This window comes from Gobius niger, assembly GCF_951799975.1.
Source record: "Gobius niger genome assembly, chromosome: 1".
Taxonomy (NCBI): domain Eukaryota; kingdom Metazoa; phylum Chordata; class Actinopteri; order Gobiiformes; family Gobiidae; genus Gobius; species Gobius niger.
The window spans coordinates 56,778,849-56,799,017 of record NC_136852.1 but is presented as its reverse complement, the minus strand read 5'-3'; the positions used below and the strand labels follow the sequence as shown (position 1 = coordinate 56,799,017).

The following is a 20,169-nucleotide window of genomic DNA, read 5'->3' as shown; positions in this document are numbered from 1 at the left end:
ATCATTAATGTCGCAAATTTGCATATTTCAGTTGGTTGGAATGAATATAGAGCAATGTTTGAAACAGATAATGTCGAAAACCATCCGGAAAAAGAATATGATTTTCAAATAAAAAATCTTCCCAAAACAAATCGTTGGTTTTCCTCAATATGAATGAGAAATATTGATATAGACCTATTAGGACTCCACTCCTGCCACACATAATACACAGGACCATTAATTCAGCCCAAAGACCATTCGAGGGACCTAGAGACCATCTCAGGGACCATCAGGGACCACTCGGACCAGTGCACAGCGCCCCTAGAGGTCATGGTCCGTAATGGTCCGGACCGGTCTTTTATATTCACGGACCAGACCACACTTTCGGCTACAACCCCCTCTCTCCTGGTGGTCGAACCGAAAACCATCCAGGTGTTTCTGAAGAATGAAAAAGGTCAACTTAGCACCTACGACATCGACCCGGAGGAGACAGTGCAAGGCTTCAAGAGTAAAGTCTACGCCAGAGAGAGAGTCCCCGTGGACCAGCAGAGGCTCATCTACCAGGGAAAAGAAATGATGCAAGGCAAACTCGCAGACTATGGCGTCGAAGCACTCGGGACAATATACCTGACTCTGCGCCTGCGAGGAGGTTAAGGACAATCCCAGACATAGATTTTTTTTTTAAATTATTATTTAATCTTGATCCTTTTAGCTGGTTGACAGCCAATGTAGCATTCCTCATATTCACTTTATGTTATCTAATCTATTTTTAAGCTGTTACTAGTGAATCCCTGGTTAGGGAGAATGCATTCCCTTTTGTCTTGATTTTTGGATTTAAGCATCCAAAATGGTGGATTCCAATAGCTATTGATTAACAAATGAAGTATGTGTTGCCACTAAAACACAATGTATTATCTTGAACACAATAAAGTTATTATTGTTAAAAAGATCTTTACTGTATATCATTTGGTTAGCCCTAAACCGATTACCAGGTAAACAAGGCACGCTAAACAATTTGCATATCTTTAAAAGATACTACAAGAAATAATATTAGCACTAATTATACAATATTTGGCAGTGAAATGTATTATTCAAAGTCATCCTATTGAGTGTTACAAAAGAAAAAAGTTGACATTAATCAGATCTGCATTTTTATCAAAATTAAAAAAGTGGGAGCAGTATATAAGTAGTTCAGTCATTGATTCGGTCTTCATTTCCTGACTGATGCAAGGTAGGCATACCAAAAGAAGGCAATGACGTTGGCAAACAGCACTCTGAACTGAAAGCAAAAGGAAGAGTTATCTGAAAATGTAGCACAGCACAACTAAGATGGGAGAATGCTCTTTCAGTGGATCACCTGCACAGGCACAAAGTTGACATTGACAAACTGGAAGGGCGTCCAGACTTTCCAGTTCATCTTTAAAGCCATCCAGTAACTACTTTTCATTTTTCTCTCGAAGTCAGACCAACCTTTTGCCTAGAAGAAATTAAACATGGATGAGTTCAATTGGTCAAGTTGTTACATAATGTATTTCTGGTCCCTGGAAAAACCTTGTTGTTAGATTTAGACACACTGTTTATGAGAGATGCTTTGAACAGAAATCAGACAATATTAAAGAGGACATGTTTCTGTAATGTATTTTGTTTACAGTAAATATAACACAGAAGCGTAATTTGCCTGCATGATCGGCGACGCTACCGGAGAAAAAAGTCTGAAGTCCGGCCGACCGCTCCACATGCAGAGAAGAGCGAGAGTGGCCTCAGATCACGCAGCGTCTCGTTCAGATATGGCATTCATTTCCAGTTTATCTTAAATGAAACAAATTGCTCCTGCTCTCTTTCCTTTACTCCAGAGACATCATTCTTCAACAGAGAAAACTTTGCCATTTGTTTGTTTGTTCAAGTTTGTGAGATAAAATATTTCCTTTTAAATCATGAGTTTGTTCTGAAAAGCATCAAACATGAGGTCTATTTTAGGGCGCAGTACGGAACTTTAATAGTTTCAGTCATATTTCATTTGGTTAGATCTAAAGTGAGGAGAGAGGAGGGGGCGAGGAGCACGTTTCTAATCACAACAGACTCGTATCCAATCACCTGAGCGTGAGCCGCTGACAGGTGGGTGTTTTCCCGTCATGCACGGGGCCGTGGAGCCGCTGCAGTTGCCTTTGGGGAGATGCAGTGGCTGATCGAGTCGGCTGCTCTCGTTGGGGTCTCACGATCTTTCCGTGCCCAACGTGTCCGTTACATCACAGCCTGTCTGGAGCAAGTCGAACAGAAATCTAACCGGTGTAACGTCGAGATGCACTTCTTTGTCAAGCTGCACTGACAGTATCAACGCGCATGTGCACATGTCTTAGTCTCTCATTAAAAACGAGTTATTAACAACTGGTAAACTTTGTCTTGCATAATATTACGTAAGTAAAGAGTAGACGACTCTTTCCTCAGCAACTTTTATTACATTTAAACGGTCATGCTTTCTGATTATTGACAAAACTTGTACTTTTTTTGTTTTTAAAGCCAATATCTTCAACAGACAGATATTTAAAGGCAAATTGTTTTTGCAGCTACGTCATTTACTAATTACATGTAGAATAGACTGCCTAATTTGACAGTAAAATTTATTAAATCATGTTATTTGCTGAAAAAGCGGAACTCGATGGCTGAACCTAAAATGACTCGATAGTTCTGCACTTGCGCAGGAACGAGAAGTAGTGCAACTCGACAAGCTGTCTGTTTCGATTGTGCGTCTGCAGACGGCTGTCAAAACTGCGTCTGTCTAGCTCATCTCGAATGAACCAACAGCTTTGACTGCTATGTGATGTCATATCGCTAAGCATCATGGGATTAGCAGCAATTATAAACTAATGGAGATTTTTAAAAGCTAAAATACTGGGGTTATTGTTCACATTAAAACACTTGGACACCACAGTGAGTTAGATGTATTTACCAGCAGTGTTTCAGCAGTTTTTTTCTCCACTTTTTATACTGTTTTTAGCTAATGTTACTCTATGGAAATGTATGCTAACAGTGGATCTCTATGGTAACAGTGGATCTCCATGGTAACAGTGGATTTCCCAAACTCTATACCTGCACTTCATCAAGTCATTAACACAATTATCCACATTCACAGGTAGCAGTATAGAAAGCAGCAAACTATAATGTACCTCCAGGACTGTCATCACAAAGTAGAAGAGAAGTAGGAAGGCAGGGGCGAAGAACAGTCTATCCAAGAGCAGGCGTTTAACAAGGCAGTATGGGTCAGTGACGGGCATCCAGACTTCCATCAAATGGTAAAAGAAATGACTGAGAGGCCCGGTGAAGAGCAACCTAACAATGACAACATCAACTTCAGTGAATGATTCTATAAAGCAGTAGTATTTTACATTGAATAATTGGTGATGGTCTAGCCTTACCCAAAAATGGCATATCGGGCTGCCCCAGCTTTGTCAATCTCTTTGGCTGCAGCTCCATGTCTTTCTTTTCTTCTTGCCTCCAAAGTTTGAGATAAAATGTTTCCTAGCGCTGAGATGATGGCACTGAAAGTAGGATAAACAATATGCACATACAAATAATTTTATTAGCGAATAAAAAGGGGGAGGGTCAATAAACAGCTTCTGATTGGCCAAAATCTGGACAGGAGAGAGTTGTGTGGCCAATGCAAACAAGATAAGCTCTCATGAAATTAAACAGGATAGACCACTGCATGGAAGTATTTCATGTATTTACACGACTTTGATTTTAATATCAGTTTAGACAAACAATAGAGCACGAGCCTGGTGGGTGTTTGCTGAGGAGAACTTCACATATACGTACCTCGTTACAGATTTTGTGAGAATGGGGTATTTCTTGAGCAGTATGAGGTATTGCTGCAGAAGACTGAAATGGACGGATGCATCACGGACTTGCACGCTTTGCACAGGCATTGTGGAGTCAATAAATGCTGCAATGTTCTCAATGTAAGGCAAAAACTGAAATCATAAACCCATGGTGGCCGAGGGTACAACTTTTCCTGTTTACGTCACTGTCTCTATGCTGTCTACGCGAGAAGCCCCGCCCACGACGCAACGCCTTCTTAAAGGGACTGAACTTGTTGAGTCTATGGACTGAACCCCACAGCAGGTTTTGTGCAGCATGTTGTACACTGTCAACACATTCTTTTAGGTACCTCTACATTGATACTTCATGCTATATAATGTCTAAGTATGTAATCACAGGGTTTATACCGGCAGCAGCAAGTCATTTTAATGCGTTTTAATGCCAGTTTAATTTAAAGTGACACTGCGTAACATTTTGGACTATACTTTTGCCAGCAGTACAAAACATGCTCCTAGTGACCAGCTCGACACAGAAAATGCTATTTCTGCAGTGGGTAATTAAAGGATGGATTTTAATGAAAACCTTAACTATTTAAATCTCAAATTCTACTGACTTCGACTTCAACATCTCCATGGAGACGAGCTGGAGAAGTACCCACTCCTGGTAAAGTTAGTCATGTCTTAGAAGAGGTGAGCCGCTCACAGCAAAAGCACATGTTTGTACGAGGTATTCAATAATTAAAATATCTGTCCTAAAATAAATGTTTGTACTTCAATTGTATTTATTGGGTAACTATTGATTTTGATTTTTTGATTGAATATTTTATTTTGAGCTACACTAAACAGACACAAAAGCGAGAAAAACAATAATTACAACAAAAAAACAGCAGTCTAGCTCGAAAAGGAGTGGGAAGAAGACAAACTTATTAACTCCCACCCCCTATTCACTTCAATAATAATGTGGTTGCAATAATAACATATGGTTACATATTTACATCAAATGCAACAATGCATTACATTAAGTCAACAATCACATTTATATTTTTATTTATTTTTTTCCTTATGCCTTATTTATTACCATGTTAGTATCACTGTTGTTCATCATAATCATCATCATCATCATCATCATCATCATCACCACCATCATCACCACAACCCATGTAGCTTTACTTGTTTCAGTGTGCATGAATAATACATAACACACACTGCATTTATTCATGAAAGGTATTATATTGACTGATTGGTGCTCATGATAACATATTAATCTTAATGATGTGCACTTAAAAGGAATCGAGGTTCTGCTGTCTTTCTTTTTGTTTTCTCTTATGTTTTTATTTTTTCTGTGCTGGACCTGCTGCCAGAGGGGGGCAGCCCCTAACTATTCTACGCGGTGTGGCTTTAATGCCACAACTGCAAGAAATAAATCTGTGCATATTTAATTCATTAATATACAATATTTCATCAAACAGAGGAATGAGGGGAAATTCAAATATTCAAAAGCAAATTGGACACAGCGGAAAACTTTGAGCAAAGAAAACACGCACAATTTGTAAACTGCAGCTGAATGTGATTTGGACAGTCATTTTTGACAAAATTATGCAGTTACTGTTTGGATCCAGAGTAATGATTTTAATGACATTTAAGAGGCCTTCATTTTGGCACAGTTCATTAAATGGCTTTTAATGCTGTTTAATGCCTTGCAGAAACCCTGAATCAAGACAGTAGAGAGCCTGGGCTGGCCAGGATTTTGAATTGGTCTGGAGCTCCCTCTACAGGTCACCGTGGAATGACATGGTGATAAAAAAGCTTTCACTGTCTGCTAGCTGATCTTCGGAGCAGTGATGAACATAGATTACTTATTCAGTGAGGGAACAATGTTATAACAATGATTAAAAGATTAGAAAAGTAGATTTTGCGTCTCCTTCAAAATGAAAAGACACGGTGGGTTCCCTTTAATTGCAAACTTGTTTTTGGTCAAAGGATCTGGCAACCAAAAACATGGGGATTATAGACCAAAACATAAAACTCGATTTGTCTATTCCACTACAGAGCTGCCATCCTTTCTACCCTGTGCATTAATCCAGGCTAAAATCCATATTAACCTGGAATTTGTTAATCAAGTAAGGTTTTCTATTTCGATAGATTTGACGAATGAATTTGGAAAAAAGTATTAAAAACTGTAGCTGGAAAATATAAACACTTTAATGATGTGCAAACACACAAAAGATGAACACTCAAGACAACAGCTTTTCAGCAACTTGAACAAGGTTTTCTAACAACAAACAGAAATATAAAGCCTGGTCAACTATGTTAAAAAAGCTTATTTAGAGGAGGTATTTGTTAGTAGTTAATTGAGCCGTTGCAGTATTTAAAGTGCCTTCCAGTCAATAGGAGACTTCTTAGATAACACTAAAAACTCATTGGCCTTTGAAAAGTGTTTGCAGCCGAAGAATCCACGGTGAGCTGACAGAGGGGATGGATGCACAGCTTTGAGGACATGGTGTCGTTTCTAGGAAAATAAAAACAATACATCATGCGTGTATCATTGTTGTCTAATCCACGGCAATAAAACCTACCCTGTTGATAGCAGCCCCCTTTTTCTGGGCATAGGCTCCCCACAGCATGAAGACGACGCCGCTGAGATTCTTGCTGAGCCACTGCACCACCGCGTCTGTGAAAGTCTCCCAGCCTTTGTCTTTGTGGGAGTTGGCTTGGTGCGCTCGAACAGTCAATACAGCGTTAAGTAACAGAACTCCTTAGTCCACATGGGGAAGAGCATTAGCTTCACACGCTCGAAGGAAAAGGTCATGTCAGTTTTAAGAAAGTACCTTGTTTGGACCATCCCGTCAGATCTCCATGTCCAGGGTGTGAAAACCCATCAATATCAGATATTAGTTCTTTGTACATGTTCTCCAAACTGGAAAAGGAAATGTGGTTATATTCGGAACAATAATAATGATACAATAGTTGGTAACATTTCTAAGAATATTCCAAACCTTGGAGGAGGCGGCACTGGTTTCTTCACACTGAAGCACAACCCATGGGCTTGGTTCAGGCCGTGGTAGGGGTCTTGACCAAGAATCACCACTTTCACCTGAAGGAAGTTAAAGGTTTGAGCTCATTACTATAATGCTACCATAAACTATAAGACAATAAAAAATGCTATTTTGATCATCATATTGTAGTCTTATGTTATTTTTATTTGTGTTGTATTGTTTTGTTTGTGTTGTGTGTCTTCAAATGGACCTCGAGTCTGTTAATAAAAGATGAATATGATGATGATGTTTAATGCAGGTTCAGAGATGTCCAATTTGACTGAGATATGTTCTTACCTGAGCTTAGACAAGTCGATGCATACTGTACCTGCCTGGTCTTTGTGCGCGCCCGTGGAAGAGCGTGGTCGCTTGCTGGGAGAGACCAAATGCTGACATCTTTTGCGTGACTGAGCGCACGCACAAAGACCAGACAGGTACGTATCAACTCGTCTAAGCTCAGGTAATCTCAGTATGGAAAAATTGTGGCCAGTTCCTTTAAATGTAAAATGTGGGCAAATCAAATCAGTCCAATAAATGTAAGTATAATCATTAAATAATCAAATCAACGTCCTATGCACAGTTTGCACAGAGTTGAGCCCCGTTTCGCTTCTTTAAAAGTTCCAGATTTTAGTGACTGAACCAATAACAATGAAGGGTGTCAGAAGCAGCAGATGTCTATTAGCTACAGACCAAGTGTGCGTATTGTCTCCCCTCAATATAGACCCAAAACAGGCGTTACGTACATCTTTAATGTCACACATCTGTGTCCACGTGAAGACCTCTTCCGCAGGAGGGTAAACTGTATGACGTTTCCTCTCCTCCGAAACAAATGACGTCAGCTGCAACAAGATAGACATTACATACTACAACTCACGCGCAGACTGTGCACCAGCAGTGTGCGAGCACGAGGGAACGCACTTGTTTGAAATAAGCCTTTCCAAACTCCGTAGACAGGCCTTCTCTCCAGCTCTCCCCGAACCCAGAGGGCGCCTGGCTGGAGGAGAGTTTCTCCAGCGCCGCCTTCTTGTTTTGGGCGATCCTCTCCTGCTGCTCCGGGGAAGGAGCGACACGACCAGCTGCACTGGCACTGGAAGACGCAGGCTCGTCCTCCACATCAGCAATTTTTCGCTTCTTCGGCATTATTTTGGTATATCGCGTGGACGAAAAGGTGAGAAAAAGACACTCAGAAAAAAGGGATCCTGATATAACTGGTTTTAAAAGGAACTGACTGCGCGCAACAAACATCTCCTCGCCCCGTACTGTGTGCAACCCTTCAAAACAGAGGCGCCTGTGAACGCAGCTCTAGTTTAGCTCGGACAGACACGTGACAGTCTCATAGATATAAAACTAAATACCGTATGAGATATAAAACTAAACTGCGCGCGTGAGAAGTGGTGGACTGTTACAACAAGTAGTACTAAGTGTAATTAATCATGTTTACATTCCAGGTCTAGCTGCCGACGAGAGATCTCCTTCGCAAATACTGTAAACCTACCGCTACTTTGGCATCCTCCTCCGTGTCATTGAGATCTTTAGAAGTTCTTTTCCTCGACACAGGCGAGAAAAACGAGTTTATGGTCTTCTGTCCGATCATTTTGTTAATACGAGATCAATTTTGCAAGTTTTCCAAAAGGGGGTGTCGAATGTTGCGCAGCGTGGATGCTTTCGCGCCAGGATGCACGAATATGCAAATGAGCTGAGCTGCGTTCAAGGGCCGTCTGTGTCGTCGCCAACCGTGTGCTTCATGTCATGCGCTAAAAGTAAATAAATACAAATAAATGTGAGCATGAAATGAAAGTTCTCGTGAAATTTACAGAAGAGCTAGTGTTTTATTTAGCAAAATGGTGATTTTATTTTGAAGTGAGAAGGGATTTTATTTACTATGCATTTTCCGAGTTCAAAACATGCTTGTAACACCTGTATGTGCCAGATTGTAAGCCTGAATGACGACGGCATTGACTGGGTTAATGGATTTATGAGTGTAATGTCACAAAACATACTTTATAAATACTGAACTAGTCAATAAAGTGTTTTTTTTCTTGCATAATCTAGGATGGCAAAGGAAATGGCTACTGGGCAGATAATGACAAGACGACCATCTGATGTCAGTATTGCAATAAAGAGGCTTAAAGTTGAAAAAGATGCTGAGAAAGAAGAGGAGTGCGATTCTGAGGATGATGAAGCAACGGGTTTGGCTGAATTTGCTAATCCTGTCCCATGGCAGAAGATAGAGTCAGAGGGACTTGACTGCGATTATGCTCTTCTATTCCCTAAAGAGGAAGCCGATATCCTCTTCAGAAAGCTGGAGGAAGAAGTGGTGTATGCAAAAGGTATGTGATAAAAGCGAAAATATACAATAGCTGAAATACACAATTAAATAACACTGTTTGTAATGGACTTTATTTATTTGTGGTAGGGGAAGAAGCACAAGTTCAAGTATTTGGAAAAGTTCACAACATACCAAGAAAGCAGGCGACATATGGAGATGCCGGCCTTGCCTACACTTACTCTGGAATCAAGCGTTTTGCCTGTCCCTGGACCCCAACTTTGGAGCATATCAGGGAAGCTGTTACTAAAACCACAGGACAGACTTTCAACTTTGTCTTGGTCAACAGGTAAGATGAAGCAACAGATCTCTAACATATGCCGTTTTGTTTTTGATGGGACGTTTTCCTCTCACCAGGTATAAAGACGGTTTGGACCACATGGGTGAGCACAGGGATGATGAAAAAGAGCTGGATCCCCTTTGTCCCATTGCCTCGGTGTCTTTGGGAGCCGCACGTGACTTTGTTTTCAGACACAGAGACACGAGGGGAAAACAAAACCGCAGTCACATTAAACCAGTGAAGTTGGAGCTCGCCCACGGCAGCTTACTCCTCATGAACTCTCCAACAAACACATTCTGGTATCACAGTCTGCCCGTTCGCAAGAAAGTGGTAGCGCCGCGCATCAATCTAACATTCAGGCGGATTCTGATCAGCGGTACAAAAAAGGACAGATGAAGTTTGCATACTTTGACCAAAAGTCCAGTGTGGTGAAAGCAGCAATGGAACTGTTAAGACTAGGGGGGTGGGAACCTCTGGGTACCTCACGATTCAATACATACGTGATACATGTCTTACGATAACGATTATCTCACAATACGCCGATACTGTGATAATCGATATATTGCACAAAAATAACCTACATAATATGGAGGATTGAAAGTGCCACAATTAAATAAATACACCATTAAATCATTAAATAAATGTGTCATTAATTAATTAAATGTTTCAGTCATTAAATAAATAAATGCACCATTAAATAAATGTCATTAATTAAATCTTTCATTAATTAATTAAATATGGAATTAGATAAATCAATGTGTCATTCATTAAATTACCAATGATGATGATTTATCTATTTAATTTTGATAGAAATGATATTACAAAAAAAACATGCTACTTTTAACCTTAATTTGAATTTACTACATATTATTTATCTTTTACATTTCTTTTCATGTGCTTTGATCCCTGACTTACTCAGTGAAAATGGGTCTTTAGATCTGTCAGTGACTTCATTTATATTTAAACAAGAAACCACAGTCCTATTTAAAAAGGAATAAATCAACACCAAATTAATCTTATATACAGTGGGGGGGAAAAGTATTTGGCCAAAATCCAATACAATGTCTATGTGAAACTGACCAAATACTTTTTTTCCCCACTGTATATAAATATGAAAACTATGATTAAAAGTTAAACTATTTGTGTGACAATGTTTGGTCTACGTGCTTAAAACTGTAGTGCCGCCCCCTGCAGTCCTGACTGAATTCTTGATCATTGTTGGCCTCTTGACTGTGAAAACAGTAGAGCACTGCTGCCTCATTAATATGCTTGACGTCATCAAAAGCATCGGAATAAAAAGTCTGGCAAAATATCGCGATATATCGGAAAAACAATATATTGTCACATTCCTAAGACTGCAACCAAATGAGCTATAGAGGTATTAAATGAAATAAAAATAAAATAACATTGTGGATTCTTTCTGTACTTTTATTATTGAAATTCTGCATACATTCTTATATATATTCATATTATATTTACAACTACGCACAAAAGGTACATTATGAAAATACACATTTGTGAAGTTAGAAAAAATCAACTGGGCTGTACCTTTCCATTGTAACTTTGTACATGCTAAACCACGGCATTCAAAGTACTGCAATTACAACATACAAATACAAAAATTAAAGTTCTTAAGTTGTAATAAACCTTAATCTCTAGTAATAATTTAAAAAACAAACTACATTCAGTTCAAATGGTGCAGCCTTTCCAATATGATTTCAAAGTTTGGTTGCACGCTGGGAATTTTCAGGCAAAATAAATTTCATTTGGCATTAGTTTGAGTGAAGAGGGAGGGGGGAGTGTAAGAAGTAAGTGCTCATTGAAGTTTTTCCTTGTTATAGATGAATTATTGCGTGTTATATTTGTGGCGTCTTAATGAGATTTGTATATGTGGCGTCTTAATGTGCAGCAAAGACCCTGTCCGAACCAAATTTATCCCAAGAGAAACAAAGTGTTAATGAGCACGCGTTCCTCCTTCTAGAAACATACATAGCTTGACAAAGAAGTCCTGATCATAAACTAAGTGAAGAGTTGCTTGTGAATGATTCTTACTACACAGAATGGTAACGAGGGATTACTGCATTTGACATGTTTTTTTCTACCACTAAAATCGCAAAATTAAAAAATGTAAAAAAAAGACCCAGACAGTGAAATTGTCCCAAACCAGAATATTGCCTCTAATCAGCCACTAATCAGTCAGTCTGACCATAGTTGTGCCCCCCACCTGAGTGAATGTAGAGTGTGAGCGAGTGGTTGGAGGGGCCAGTGGTGCAGATTGGCAGCCTGGCTTCCATCAGTCTACCGCAGGGCCGCTGTGGCTACAATAGCAGCTTACCAAGTATGGCGTGAATGAATAATGAATCTTGACAAGTGTGTAAGCATGATCATTATTAACTGCAGTGATATAGCTAATATGTTTCTGTATGGCCCATAATCTTTGGAACAGTGAAACAATGAAAGTGCAATAACTGGCCTCAACAATGGCTTTTATCATTGGTCATAATTTACCCAATGTTGGCGACGCGCTGAGGCGGAAGAATAAAAAAAAAGGCTGGTTACTCCTTTGAACGCCCGCCCGAGTTCAGTCGCCGCACTCTTTCATAGAACAGCATGTACGCATTTGAAGACAGAACCTCGTGTAGACTTGCTTTACGTACAGAGTCATCGGAAACCCAGACCCACTGAGAGTTGAAGGGCGAGGGGCCGCGAGGCGAGGCGGGGCTGCGGCGATATGTGATGAAATGTCCCGAATGCATGTCTCCATGATGAACTAATACGGCTGTGAGCTGGAACAAATACTCTGTTCTGTGAACAATAGAAGAGAATAGAAAAGATGCAGGTTAACATTGATGAATATAGGCATGGGCCAAAATCAACAAGACGGTTACTCACCCAAATTCACATGTAAGGCTTAGCTGGGGTCTCACTCCAGAATAGTGAAACAAAGATGAACCATTTGAAAAGGGTTGATTATTGTTTTGATGCTCTTTTTCTACAAGATTAAACACAGGGCATTTATTACACCAAAAATGTAGCACTTTGATAAAAATGCAAACAAACCTGTGCCATTGACAGTGGGTTGCGTTATCAAGTCATCTTCTGAATTATCGGTTTTTAAGGGTTTTGGAGGACATTTGATGGGCAAAACTCTCTGTGTTGAAGTACTGTGTTTGTAGCGGTCCATAGACAAGAACTCAGAAAACTGGACATGTTCCTGCCTCTTGATAGGACTACCTTCACTTGACCATGTCAGTCTTTGTAAATGGATACAGAGGCACTGGGGCAACTGGAAAACAATACTTATAGTTACGGCAACAACTATGACTTCAAGTATCTACCGTTAACAAAAACTCACTTTTCCCAGTTTCAGCTGTTTGATAAATGTTGTTCTTTGACTTTGTGAAGCCACTAATGTTCCTTCTTGAAGCTGTGGAAAAAAGTCAAAATAAGCAATTGTGTTTTGAGTCCAAAGTAAAAATTTACCGACGATTCAAGATGGCACCTTTGTACAGTTTTCACATTCCACCTCTTTGATGGTTTCTGATGATATAAAATGTTGGAGACATTGGTCTAAAGAAACTGGCCGCCCCTGTGGACAAAACACCAGCATACTTAATGAGCATACTTTCTTTATTCTGTATACATATTTAATGAACATTACCCACCCACTGAGGTAAAGGGATTGTCAGGGAGAGGCTGTCGAATGAGTCGTATCGCACAGGGCTCTGGAAAACAACAGAGCTATAACAACTACCAATAAACAAAGAAAACCTGAATGATGCTCAAACATACTTGTTGTTCACATCGCTTGCAGGACATGTTGCTTGTTAAACGTCCATGAAAAGGATGCTGACATTTCAAAGAACAAGGAATCGGACGAAGAGGTGCTATGGTGACAAAAGTAAATGTGAAATGTATTTATAAACCCAGTGTGAATTCAAAATGGCCCTGGGCCACAGAGCAGCTGCATTTGCCCCAGTATATACCGGTAAGTCTTAAAATAGAGTTTTCAGTTTTAACAAAGGGGGTTAATTAGTTTTTAATTGATATAACAAATGGTCTGTTTTACATTATGTTTTACATTACATTAACAAATGCCTAATACTGTATTTCACTGCACCCAGTTGGCAGCTTTCCCTTGTGGTGCGAAGTCTTAGCATGAATTCGGCCCTGCCACTGAAGAGTTTACACAGATTTCCATCTGGTGCAAAGTGTAACCGTGGAGTGACACAGTGCATTCATATAGCTAAAATTATGGCAGATTTCTGGGGCACAGGTGGCGCTACACATGCACATACTAAGTACTCTCAACGTCCTTTTACCTCGACTTCTGCAGGCCATATTTGGGTCTTCTTTGGGTAAAGCCTAAAACAATACACAGTCGAGTAACGGTTATAGTCCTCCTTGAATGTACCAACCAAGTGGTTTGTTCATTTAAATATTGATGGAAATGTAATTAAATATACCTTACCTCCAGAGACTGCATATCAAACAAGTGAGTGACTTTAGGCTGACGATCCCGCTCCTCATCCAGAGATGATGTAAGAACATGAAAAAGTTCATGGGCGTCCTAAAACCGTAGAATAAATTGAAACTAAAGTTTTTGAAATTCAAAATAATACAATCTATACCCAATAACATATATTTAGCTCACCTGCTCTTCGAATGAACTGATGTGCCAACGGTACAATCGAAGTACTTCCAGGAGACCCCCGGCATCCAGCACGTCTTCCTCCCCAGGCTCATCACTAGATAAAGCTGCAGTGCATTCACTTTAGAGTGCTGCAAGACATCCTTTATTACCAACAATAACTACGTACCTTTGAGAAGTTCAAGAAGAGTTGTGGACAGCTGGGTCTCTCTGCATGTCCTAGTTAGAGTTGATTGGGCAAACTTCTCAAGCCATGTGATAAAAGAGGGACATGCTGCTAAACCTTGAAGCAAAGAATTTAAGAAGCAGGTGTTTCCTAAATTTAAGAGTCCTGGGACCATTCCTGGGGGGAAAAAAGTGACAAGCCATGAACATGAAGTGATGAAAGCACTGTGGGATATTTTTGTGTTGAACATGTTTGGTTTACCTCTCTTTCTCTTCTTTTTCACCGTTATTGGACCCCACAAAACATAAACTCCTGCTGCAATTGCCGCAGCTATGCCACCAATAACGCCCCAATTTTTTATCATCTTGTTTCTGAAAAAACAAAGTGGAGAGGAAAAATGAAGCTGTCTTATCTGCCATTCATTATTGCTATAATTGATGCCGCACTTATCGTGAACAGCACCTGAAGTTGCTACGTTAAAAGAAAAGGTTCTGCGTATTTGTAGCGATATTATTGATTACCAGCTCTGCCAACTTTACACGCACCAAAGAGGAGAAACACAAACATGCTAGCAGAAGAAGCCATTGTTAGCAGCTTGCTAAAACTTACCCACACTATCGCTGTTACATTGCATCCTTTAAGACACAGAATCTCAATAAAAACAAAAAAGCATTGTTCTCCACGTGTCAAAAGGACCAATGGCATGTATCATGATAAAGTGTATCAGGGCAGTAAGGTACAACTCAAATCCAGTTCGCGTATGCACGGACAGAAACAGACCGGGGCTCGCAGACAGGCTGGCCTCGTGACCCTTTAACCCGAGAGCAGTTCTTATCAGCTTTTAGTTATGTCTGCCAAGGGCCGCATTTACCTGACCACGCATCCAGTGCCAAGAAACTGCCCGATGAGCTTATCTGAGCTCCTGGGTCTGCACCACAACATTCTGCTACTACAGCGGAACTCTTCCTCTGGTTACGTGTTTCCAGCCGGAACACTAGAGTCACGGACCCCGGTGTTGTTAGTAAATAAAACGTCATAATAGATCCATGAATCATCCATGATCATAAAACACCAGTGAGACCCGGTCATTTATACAATTGACTCATGAAATGTAACTTTGGGATTTTGATCTACATGTTCCACTCATAACCACATTGTATCGTTTAAGGTTAGGTTAAAAATATTTTTGATGTACATGCACAGCATGCAACACCTGGATATGTTTGGAAATGTATATAAACTATAAATATAACTTTCATGTGTATTCTAATGGCGTAATCTGTATTAAAATCCACTCTGGCCTCGTCCATGCGTGGGCTGTCCCGTCTCTGATTGGTTGTGAGCGCGCACGGTGGCGGAGCTCTCCTCGGTGCTGAAGCTAAAATCTCTTCGCGTAACAAAACAACGATGATTGTGTGTCAATAAACTCTAAAATGGACGATGATCTTTTCCAACTTCGTCAGTTACCGTAAGTAAATGATGTGCTCATGTCCATGTGGAAAGCCCTCACAGCTATTTAACGTTGTTTGTTTGTTTGGTTAGCTCCCACAAGGCTAGTACATCAGTTGTAAATGGTCTGTATTTGGTTCTCTTTATTATCATCCAATAATGCAAAGACCAGTTGGTCTCACTGGGCATGCATGCAATTTTTTTTACGTTTTTACATCACAGCAAACGGGTTTAAAACAAAAGTTTATATTGCACAGGTAGGATCACCTTTATTGATTGAGTGTTAGGCAAAAATGGCCATGCAAATAAATAAACAAAAACGCTGAAAATGACAATGAACTTGTAAAAATAAAAAAGAAGTAACTTCTGATTCTGGATGTCTGGTATTTTCCAAGCGCGCTTTGGATAATTACAATAATTGACCTGTCAACTGAGGATGCAAAGACCCACAGTGTGTAATTAAGCCACATAGAAGAAAACTATGTTTTACTGAACGGCACTTTCTATAAAGAGGACAAGATGATTCAGAAGTGAGCAGAGGGGGCAATTACAGCCACATGTCTTAATAATGATGATACACTTCCTGCAGAGTTATTCGGTTCCGTCACTCGGGAGACAGCATACGTTCTGAAGATGAAGTGGAGAAGCAGGACGAGGTTGTCCGGATTGCTGACCAGACCACTTCGGAATCAGAGGCATGTGCAGATGGACCTCCGGTTCCACGGGAGTTTGCCAATCCAACTGATGGTACTGTATTTATATGTGATTCTCTTGTTAGGAATAGATATAAATGCATTTGTTTATTTTTCAGATACATTCATGGTTGAAGATGCAGTAGAGGCCATTGGGTTTGGGACATTTCAATGGAAACTTTCCATTTTGACTGGCCTGTCTTGGGTAAGAGGCCTTTCCTACTGTATGGCAAGGATTCAGTGTCATTGTAACTCTTTTAAACTCATTTCTATCAGATGGCTGATGCTATGGAGATGATGATCCTCAGTATTTTGGCCCCACAACTTCACTGTGAATGGAGGCTCCCAAGCCTTGAAGTGGCATTGCTCACATCGGTAAATGTCCGACACACCACCAAAGTTTAGTTTATACACTCAATTGTTTTCCTGTTACCTAATATAAACAGGCACAATTTAGTGACTACCTATTTCATACAGGCTGTCTTTATTGGAATGATGATAAGCTCTTCACTTTGGGGAAACATATCAGACAAGTATGGCAGAAAAACAGTAAGTGCAGAGGTTCCCTTTGAAAAATGTAATGTAAAGTCACATAAATAATTTTCCTTTTGCGCTAATTGAATCATTCTTATACAGGGTTTAACAATGAGTGTTTTATGGACTTTGTTTTATGGTCTTATGAGTGCATTCGCTCCTATTTATGCCTGGATTGTGTTCCTCCGTGCACTGGTGGGTTTCGGCATCGGAGGCGCCCCACAGTCGTAAGTGATTTTCAATCACCTGTTCAAAAAGGAAATTATGTAGATTAATGATGATTCTTTGTTTCATCTTAGGGTCACTCTTTATGCAGAATTTCTGCCAATGAGGTCCAGAGCCACATGCATTCTTCTAATTGAGGTAATGGCATATTAGGCAGGCAACATTTATGGTATCAGTGTATGCAACCAATTTATTTACTCACTTGAATAATATTTTTTGACAGATATTTTGGGCATTAGGAACTGTGTTTGAAGTACTTTTAGCAATCATGGTGATGCCGACGCTGGGCTGGCGTTGGCTCCTTGGCTTTTCAACCATTCCCCTTTTCATTTTTGCTTTGCTTTGCTTTGTGAGTATGGAGTATATTTAAGGCTCAAGTAAATGTTTTATGGGCACTGCATAAATGATTGTTTATTTTGACAGTGGCTTCCTGAGAGTGCCCGATATGATGTCCTGACAGGGAATCAAGACAAGGCCTTGGCCACATTGAAACGTATTGCCACAGAGAATGGGGCACCGATGCCACTGGGCAAACTAATAGCTGCCCGTCAGGTAGATCTAAGCCTTATCGTGTGGAGTATAGTGTGGATGTTCATAATAATTTAAAGTATAATTCTTTATTGATAAAGGAGGAACGCGGGAAGTTTCTAGATCTATTTTCAACACGCTTTCGTTGGACCACAGTTCTGCTTTGGTTTATTTGGTATTAAGCAATGAATATGTTTAAAATAAGATACTCGAGAAGTTTATATTTATTAATAATGCTGTTTGTGTTTTCAAATTCTCAAGGTTTGCCAATGCCTTCTCCTATTATGGCCTGGTGCTGCTCACCACAGAACTATTTCAGGAGGGCGGCGTATGTGGAAGTAATTCCCTTTTTTTTTTTCATTTTTCCAGCTGACACATGCACATATATATTTATATATTATTATTTGGTATATTGTGACGCCCAAATGAAAATTAACTATAAATTCTACTAAAAATAATAATTAATAGTAAATGCCTTCCCTTACTGTTGTTCTTTTTGTGTCTCCCTCTAGTGTCAAAAAAGGAGAAAACGGAGCTAAAATGCAGCCTGGAGTGTAAATACCTCAATTCAGATGATTATAAAGACCTGTTGTGGACAACACTGTCTGAATTCCCTGGTAAATATAACACATTAATGCTATAACTAAGATATTTATATGTGAGTGTGTTTCATATCATTTAACACTGAACTAAATCAAGACGTTGTCGGGCAGGGCTGCTGATCACACTGTGGGCTATTGATCGACTGGGAAGAAGAAAAACTATGGCTCTATGCTTCCTGGTTTTCTCACTTTGTATTATTCCTCTTTACGGATGTGTGGGAAGGTATGAAGGAACACAATCAATAGAGAGCTCAAAAAAAGAAAAGAAAAACTTGCCGATTTGACTTTGCCTTTTCTGTTCTAGGACATCCATGACTGTCTTGATCTTCATTGCCCGGGCGTTTATCTCTGGAGGGTTCCAGGCTGCTTATGTGTACACTCCTGAGGTTAATTATATAATATTCATCTCTATACCCGGGTGATCATACTAGCGGTCGACCGATATATGGGTGTTTTAAAACATCGGCTTGTACGCATATTTTGTACATTTCATGTTGCAGACTTTTGCTTATGATAATGGAACGATAAGACATAGATCAGGCTGATTTTTGTCTTTCCTCTTAAGTACCTACTAAAACATGAATGTCCTGAATAAATCAGCCCTAAGCCTCTCATAAAGCACCCCCTGCTGTCACAGTTCAACATTGGCACATTATACAGTTTAGTAGCATCACACAGGATTATAGATGAGACATGTTGTTTTAAATTGGCCTCGGCCTAAGAAAAAAACAATGGGCGAGGAAAGCCCTTCTCTATCTATGAGAAAATCCCATATCGGCCGACCTCTAGATCATACTTTGATTTAATAATAAAAATAACAATATATACTTTCTAGGTGTACCCCACTGCGACCAGGGCCTTGGGACTGGGAACAAGTAGTGGAATGGCCAGAGTTGGTGCTCTCATTACACCTTTTGTTGCTCAGGTAACATTTGCACAATTTGTTTTGGGGTTTACTGTACTAAAGCAGATCATACAATGGGTTAAGGAATTTTTCATACCCTACTCTTATATTGTTATGTTAAAGTCTGATATTGTGTTGTTCAAATGTTTATCTTTTTACCCTTAAAATAAATATACATTCAAACTTGTATTCAGGTATACATGTCTATTTGAATGAACATACGTGAACTTTTTTTGAATGCACAAAACAGCACAACTGAGAGATGCCTGTAGCATTGTTTTGAACATTAGAATTGCAATGTATAGTAGACTGCAACATAATACAGTAATTCTGAGTCCATATTACAAAAAATCTCTTCCAGGTGATGCTAGAGTCTTCGGTGTACCTAGCTTTATCAGTATATTGCTGCTGCTGCCTTTTTGCTGCAATAGCCTCATGTGCTTTGCCAATTGAGACGACTGGCCGAGGCCTTCAAGAGTCCAGCCAACACGAGTGGGGTCAGGAGATGACAGGGTGCGATGCCTCCCACAGTTTAGGTGGAGGATCTCACTCCAATACAGACTCCCACGAATAAAGCCTCCGAGACCATTACAGTATTCTGTCCATACTGCCCTACACCTGTGACTTTGCATATAACCTGTTCGGATGCACAAAAGAGCTGTTTGTTGTAACTCTTAGCACTTTTCCATCTCTGAGAACTTGAAGTATTTTTTACACTTGAGTACAATTACCTGTATACAAAATACAGGTAATAAATGTTTCAGGCCAATCTTGGATTGGGCCTTGACACATTTATTAGTTAATATGTTTATATGTAGGCTATAAATATTGTTATGGTGAAAGATGTACAAAAGTTTATTTTGTCCATACAAATGTTAAAGCACCTTGTACAAAGAGTTCAACATTATCTAGTATAATTGCCAACTCAATGCCAATTACTTGATAACAATCTATAATTGGTTATATACTTTACATTTTGTCTG

The 20,169-nt window shown here is 39.7% G+C and overlaps 5 protein-coding genes across 7 annotated transcripts; 2 read left to right on the top strand and 3 right to left on the bottom strand.

Moving 5' to 3' along the window:
- Positions 1–788: 788 nt before the first annotated feature.
- On the bottom strand, positions 789–3,997 carry pxmp2 (peroxisomal membrane protein 2). Its single transcript, XM_079562119.1, has 5 exons — positions 3,793–3,997; positions 3,393–3,515; positions 3,144–3,306; positions 1,337–1,456; positions 789–1,258 (listed from the first exon to the last, which is right to left on the bottom strand). Exons 1-5 carry the CDS (start codon positions 3,900–3,902, stop codon positions 1,190–1,192), a joined length of 585 nt encoding a protein of 194 aa, XP_079418245.1. The 5' UTR covers positions 3,903–3,997; the 3' UTR covers positions 789–1,189.
- Positions 3,998–5,825: 1,828 nt separating this feature from the next.
- Positions 5,826–8,451, bottom strand: unga (uracil DNA glycosylase a). 2 transcript variants are annotated; one of them, XM_079562081.1, is made up of 7 exons: positions 8,325–8,451; positions 7,748–7,960; positions 7,573–7,668; positions 6,791–6,888; positions 6,623–6,711; positions 6,371–6,549; positions 5,826–6,303 (listed from the first exon to the last, which is right to left on the bottom strand). In XM_079562081.1, exons 1-7 carry the CDS (start codon positions 8,421–8,423, stop codon positions 6,163–6,165), a joined length of 915 nt encoding a protein of 304 aa, XP_079418207.1. In that variant the 5' UTR covers positions 8,424–8,451; the 3' UTR covers positions 5,826–6,162. The 2 variants fall into 2 exon arrangements, with proteins under 2 accessions (XP_079418207.1, XP_079418206.1); XM_079562080.1 differs by lacking the exon at positions 8,325–8,451 and having other exon boundaries at positions 7,748–8,120.
- A 22-nt stretch (positions 8,452–8,473) lies between these two features.
- alkbh2 (alkB homolog 2, alpha-ketoglutarate dependent dioxygenase) lies at positions 8,474–9,886 on the top strand. Of its 2 annotated transcripts, XM_079562101.1 has the most exons (4): positions 8,474–8,534; positions 8,892–9,159; positions 9,246–9,444; positions 9,513–9,886. In XM_079562101.1, exons 1-4 carry the CDS (start codon positions 8,505–8,507, stop codon positions 9,829–9,831), a joined length of 816 nt encoding a protein of 271 aa, XP_079418227.1. In that variant the 5' UTR covers positions 8,474–8,504; the 3' UTR covers positions 9,832–9,886. The 2 variants fall into 2 exon arrangements, with proteins under 2 accessions (XP_079418227.1, XP_079418226.1); XM_079562100.1 differs by lacking the exon at positions 8,474–8,534 and having other exon boundaries at positions 8,886–9,159.
- Positions 9,887–10,872: 986 nt separating this feature from the next.
- usp30 (ubiquitin specific peptidase 30) lies at positions 10,873–15,215 on the bottom strand. Its single transcript, XM_079562024.1, has 13 exons — positions 15,124–15,215; positions 14,514–14,623; positions 14,256–14,429; positions 14,090–14,193; positions 13,907–14,005; positions 13,758–13,800; positions 13,228–13,322; positions 13,101–13,160; positions 12,938–13,024; positions 12,791–12,862; positions 12,496–12,721; positions 12,328–12,427; positions 10,873–12,240 (listed from the first exon to the last, which is right to left on the bottom strand). The coding sequence occupies exons 1-13, from the start codon at positions 15,192–15,194 to the stop codon at positions 11,991–11,993; spliced, it is 1,491 nt and encodes a 496-aa protein (XP_079418150.1). The 5' UTR covers positions 15,195–15,215; the 3' UTR covers positions 10,873–11,990.
- A 364-nt stretch (positions 15,216–15,579) lies between these two features.
- svopa (SV2 related protein a) lies at positions 15,580–20,088 on the top strand. The gene is made up of 16 exons (XM_079562011.1): positions 15,580–15,720; positions 16,291–16,448; positions 16,513–16,598; positions 16,670–16,768; positions 16,871–16,942; positions 17,030–17,154; positions 17,227–17,290; positions 17,376–17,501; positions 17,576–17,704; positions 17,782–17,855; positions 17,942–18,018; positions 18,193–18,297; positions 18,394–18,505; positions 18,587–18,668; positions 19,118–19,207; positions 19,548–20,088. Exons 1-16 carry the CDS (start codon positions 15,686–15,688, stop codon positions 19,758–19,760), a joined length of 1,647 nt encoding a protein of 548 aa, XP_079418137.1. The 5' UTR covers positions 15,580–15,685; the 3' UTR covers positions 19,761–20,088.
- The last annotated feature ends 81 nt before the right edge of the window (positions 20,089–20,169 follow it).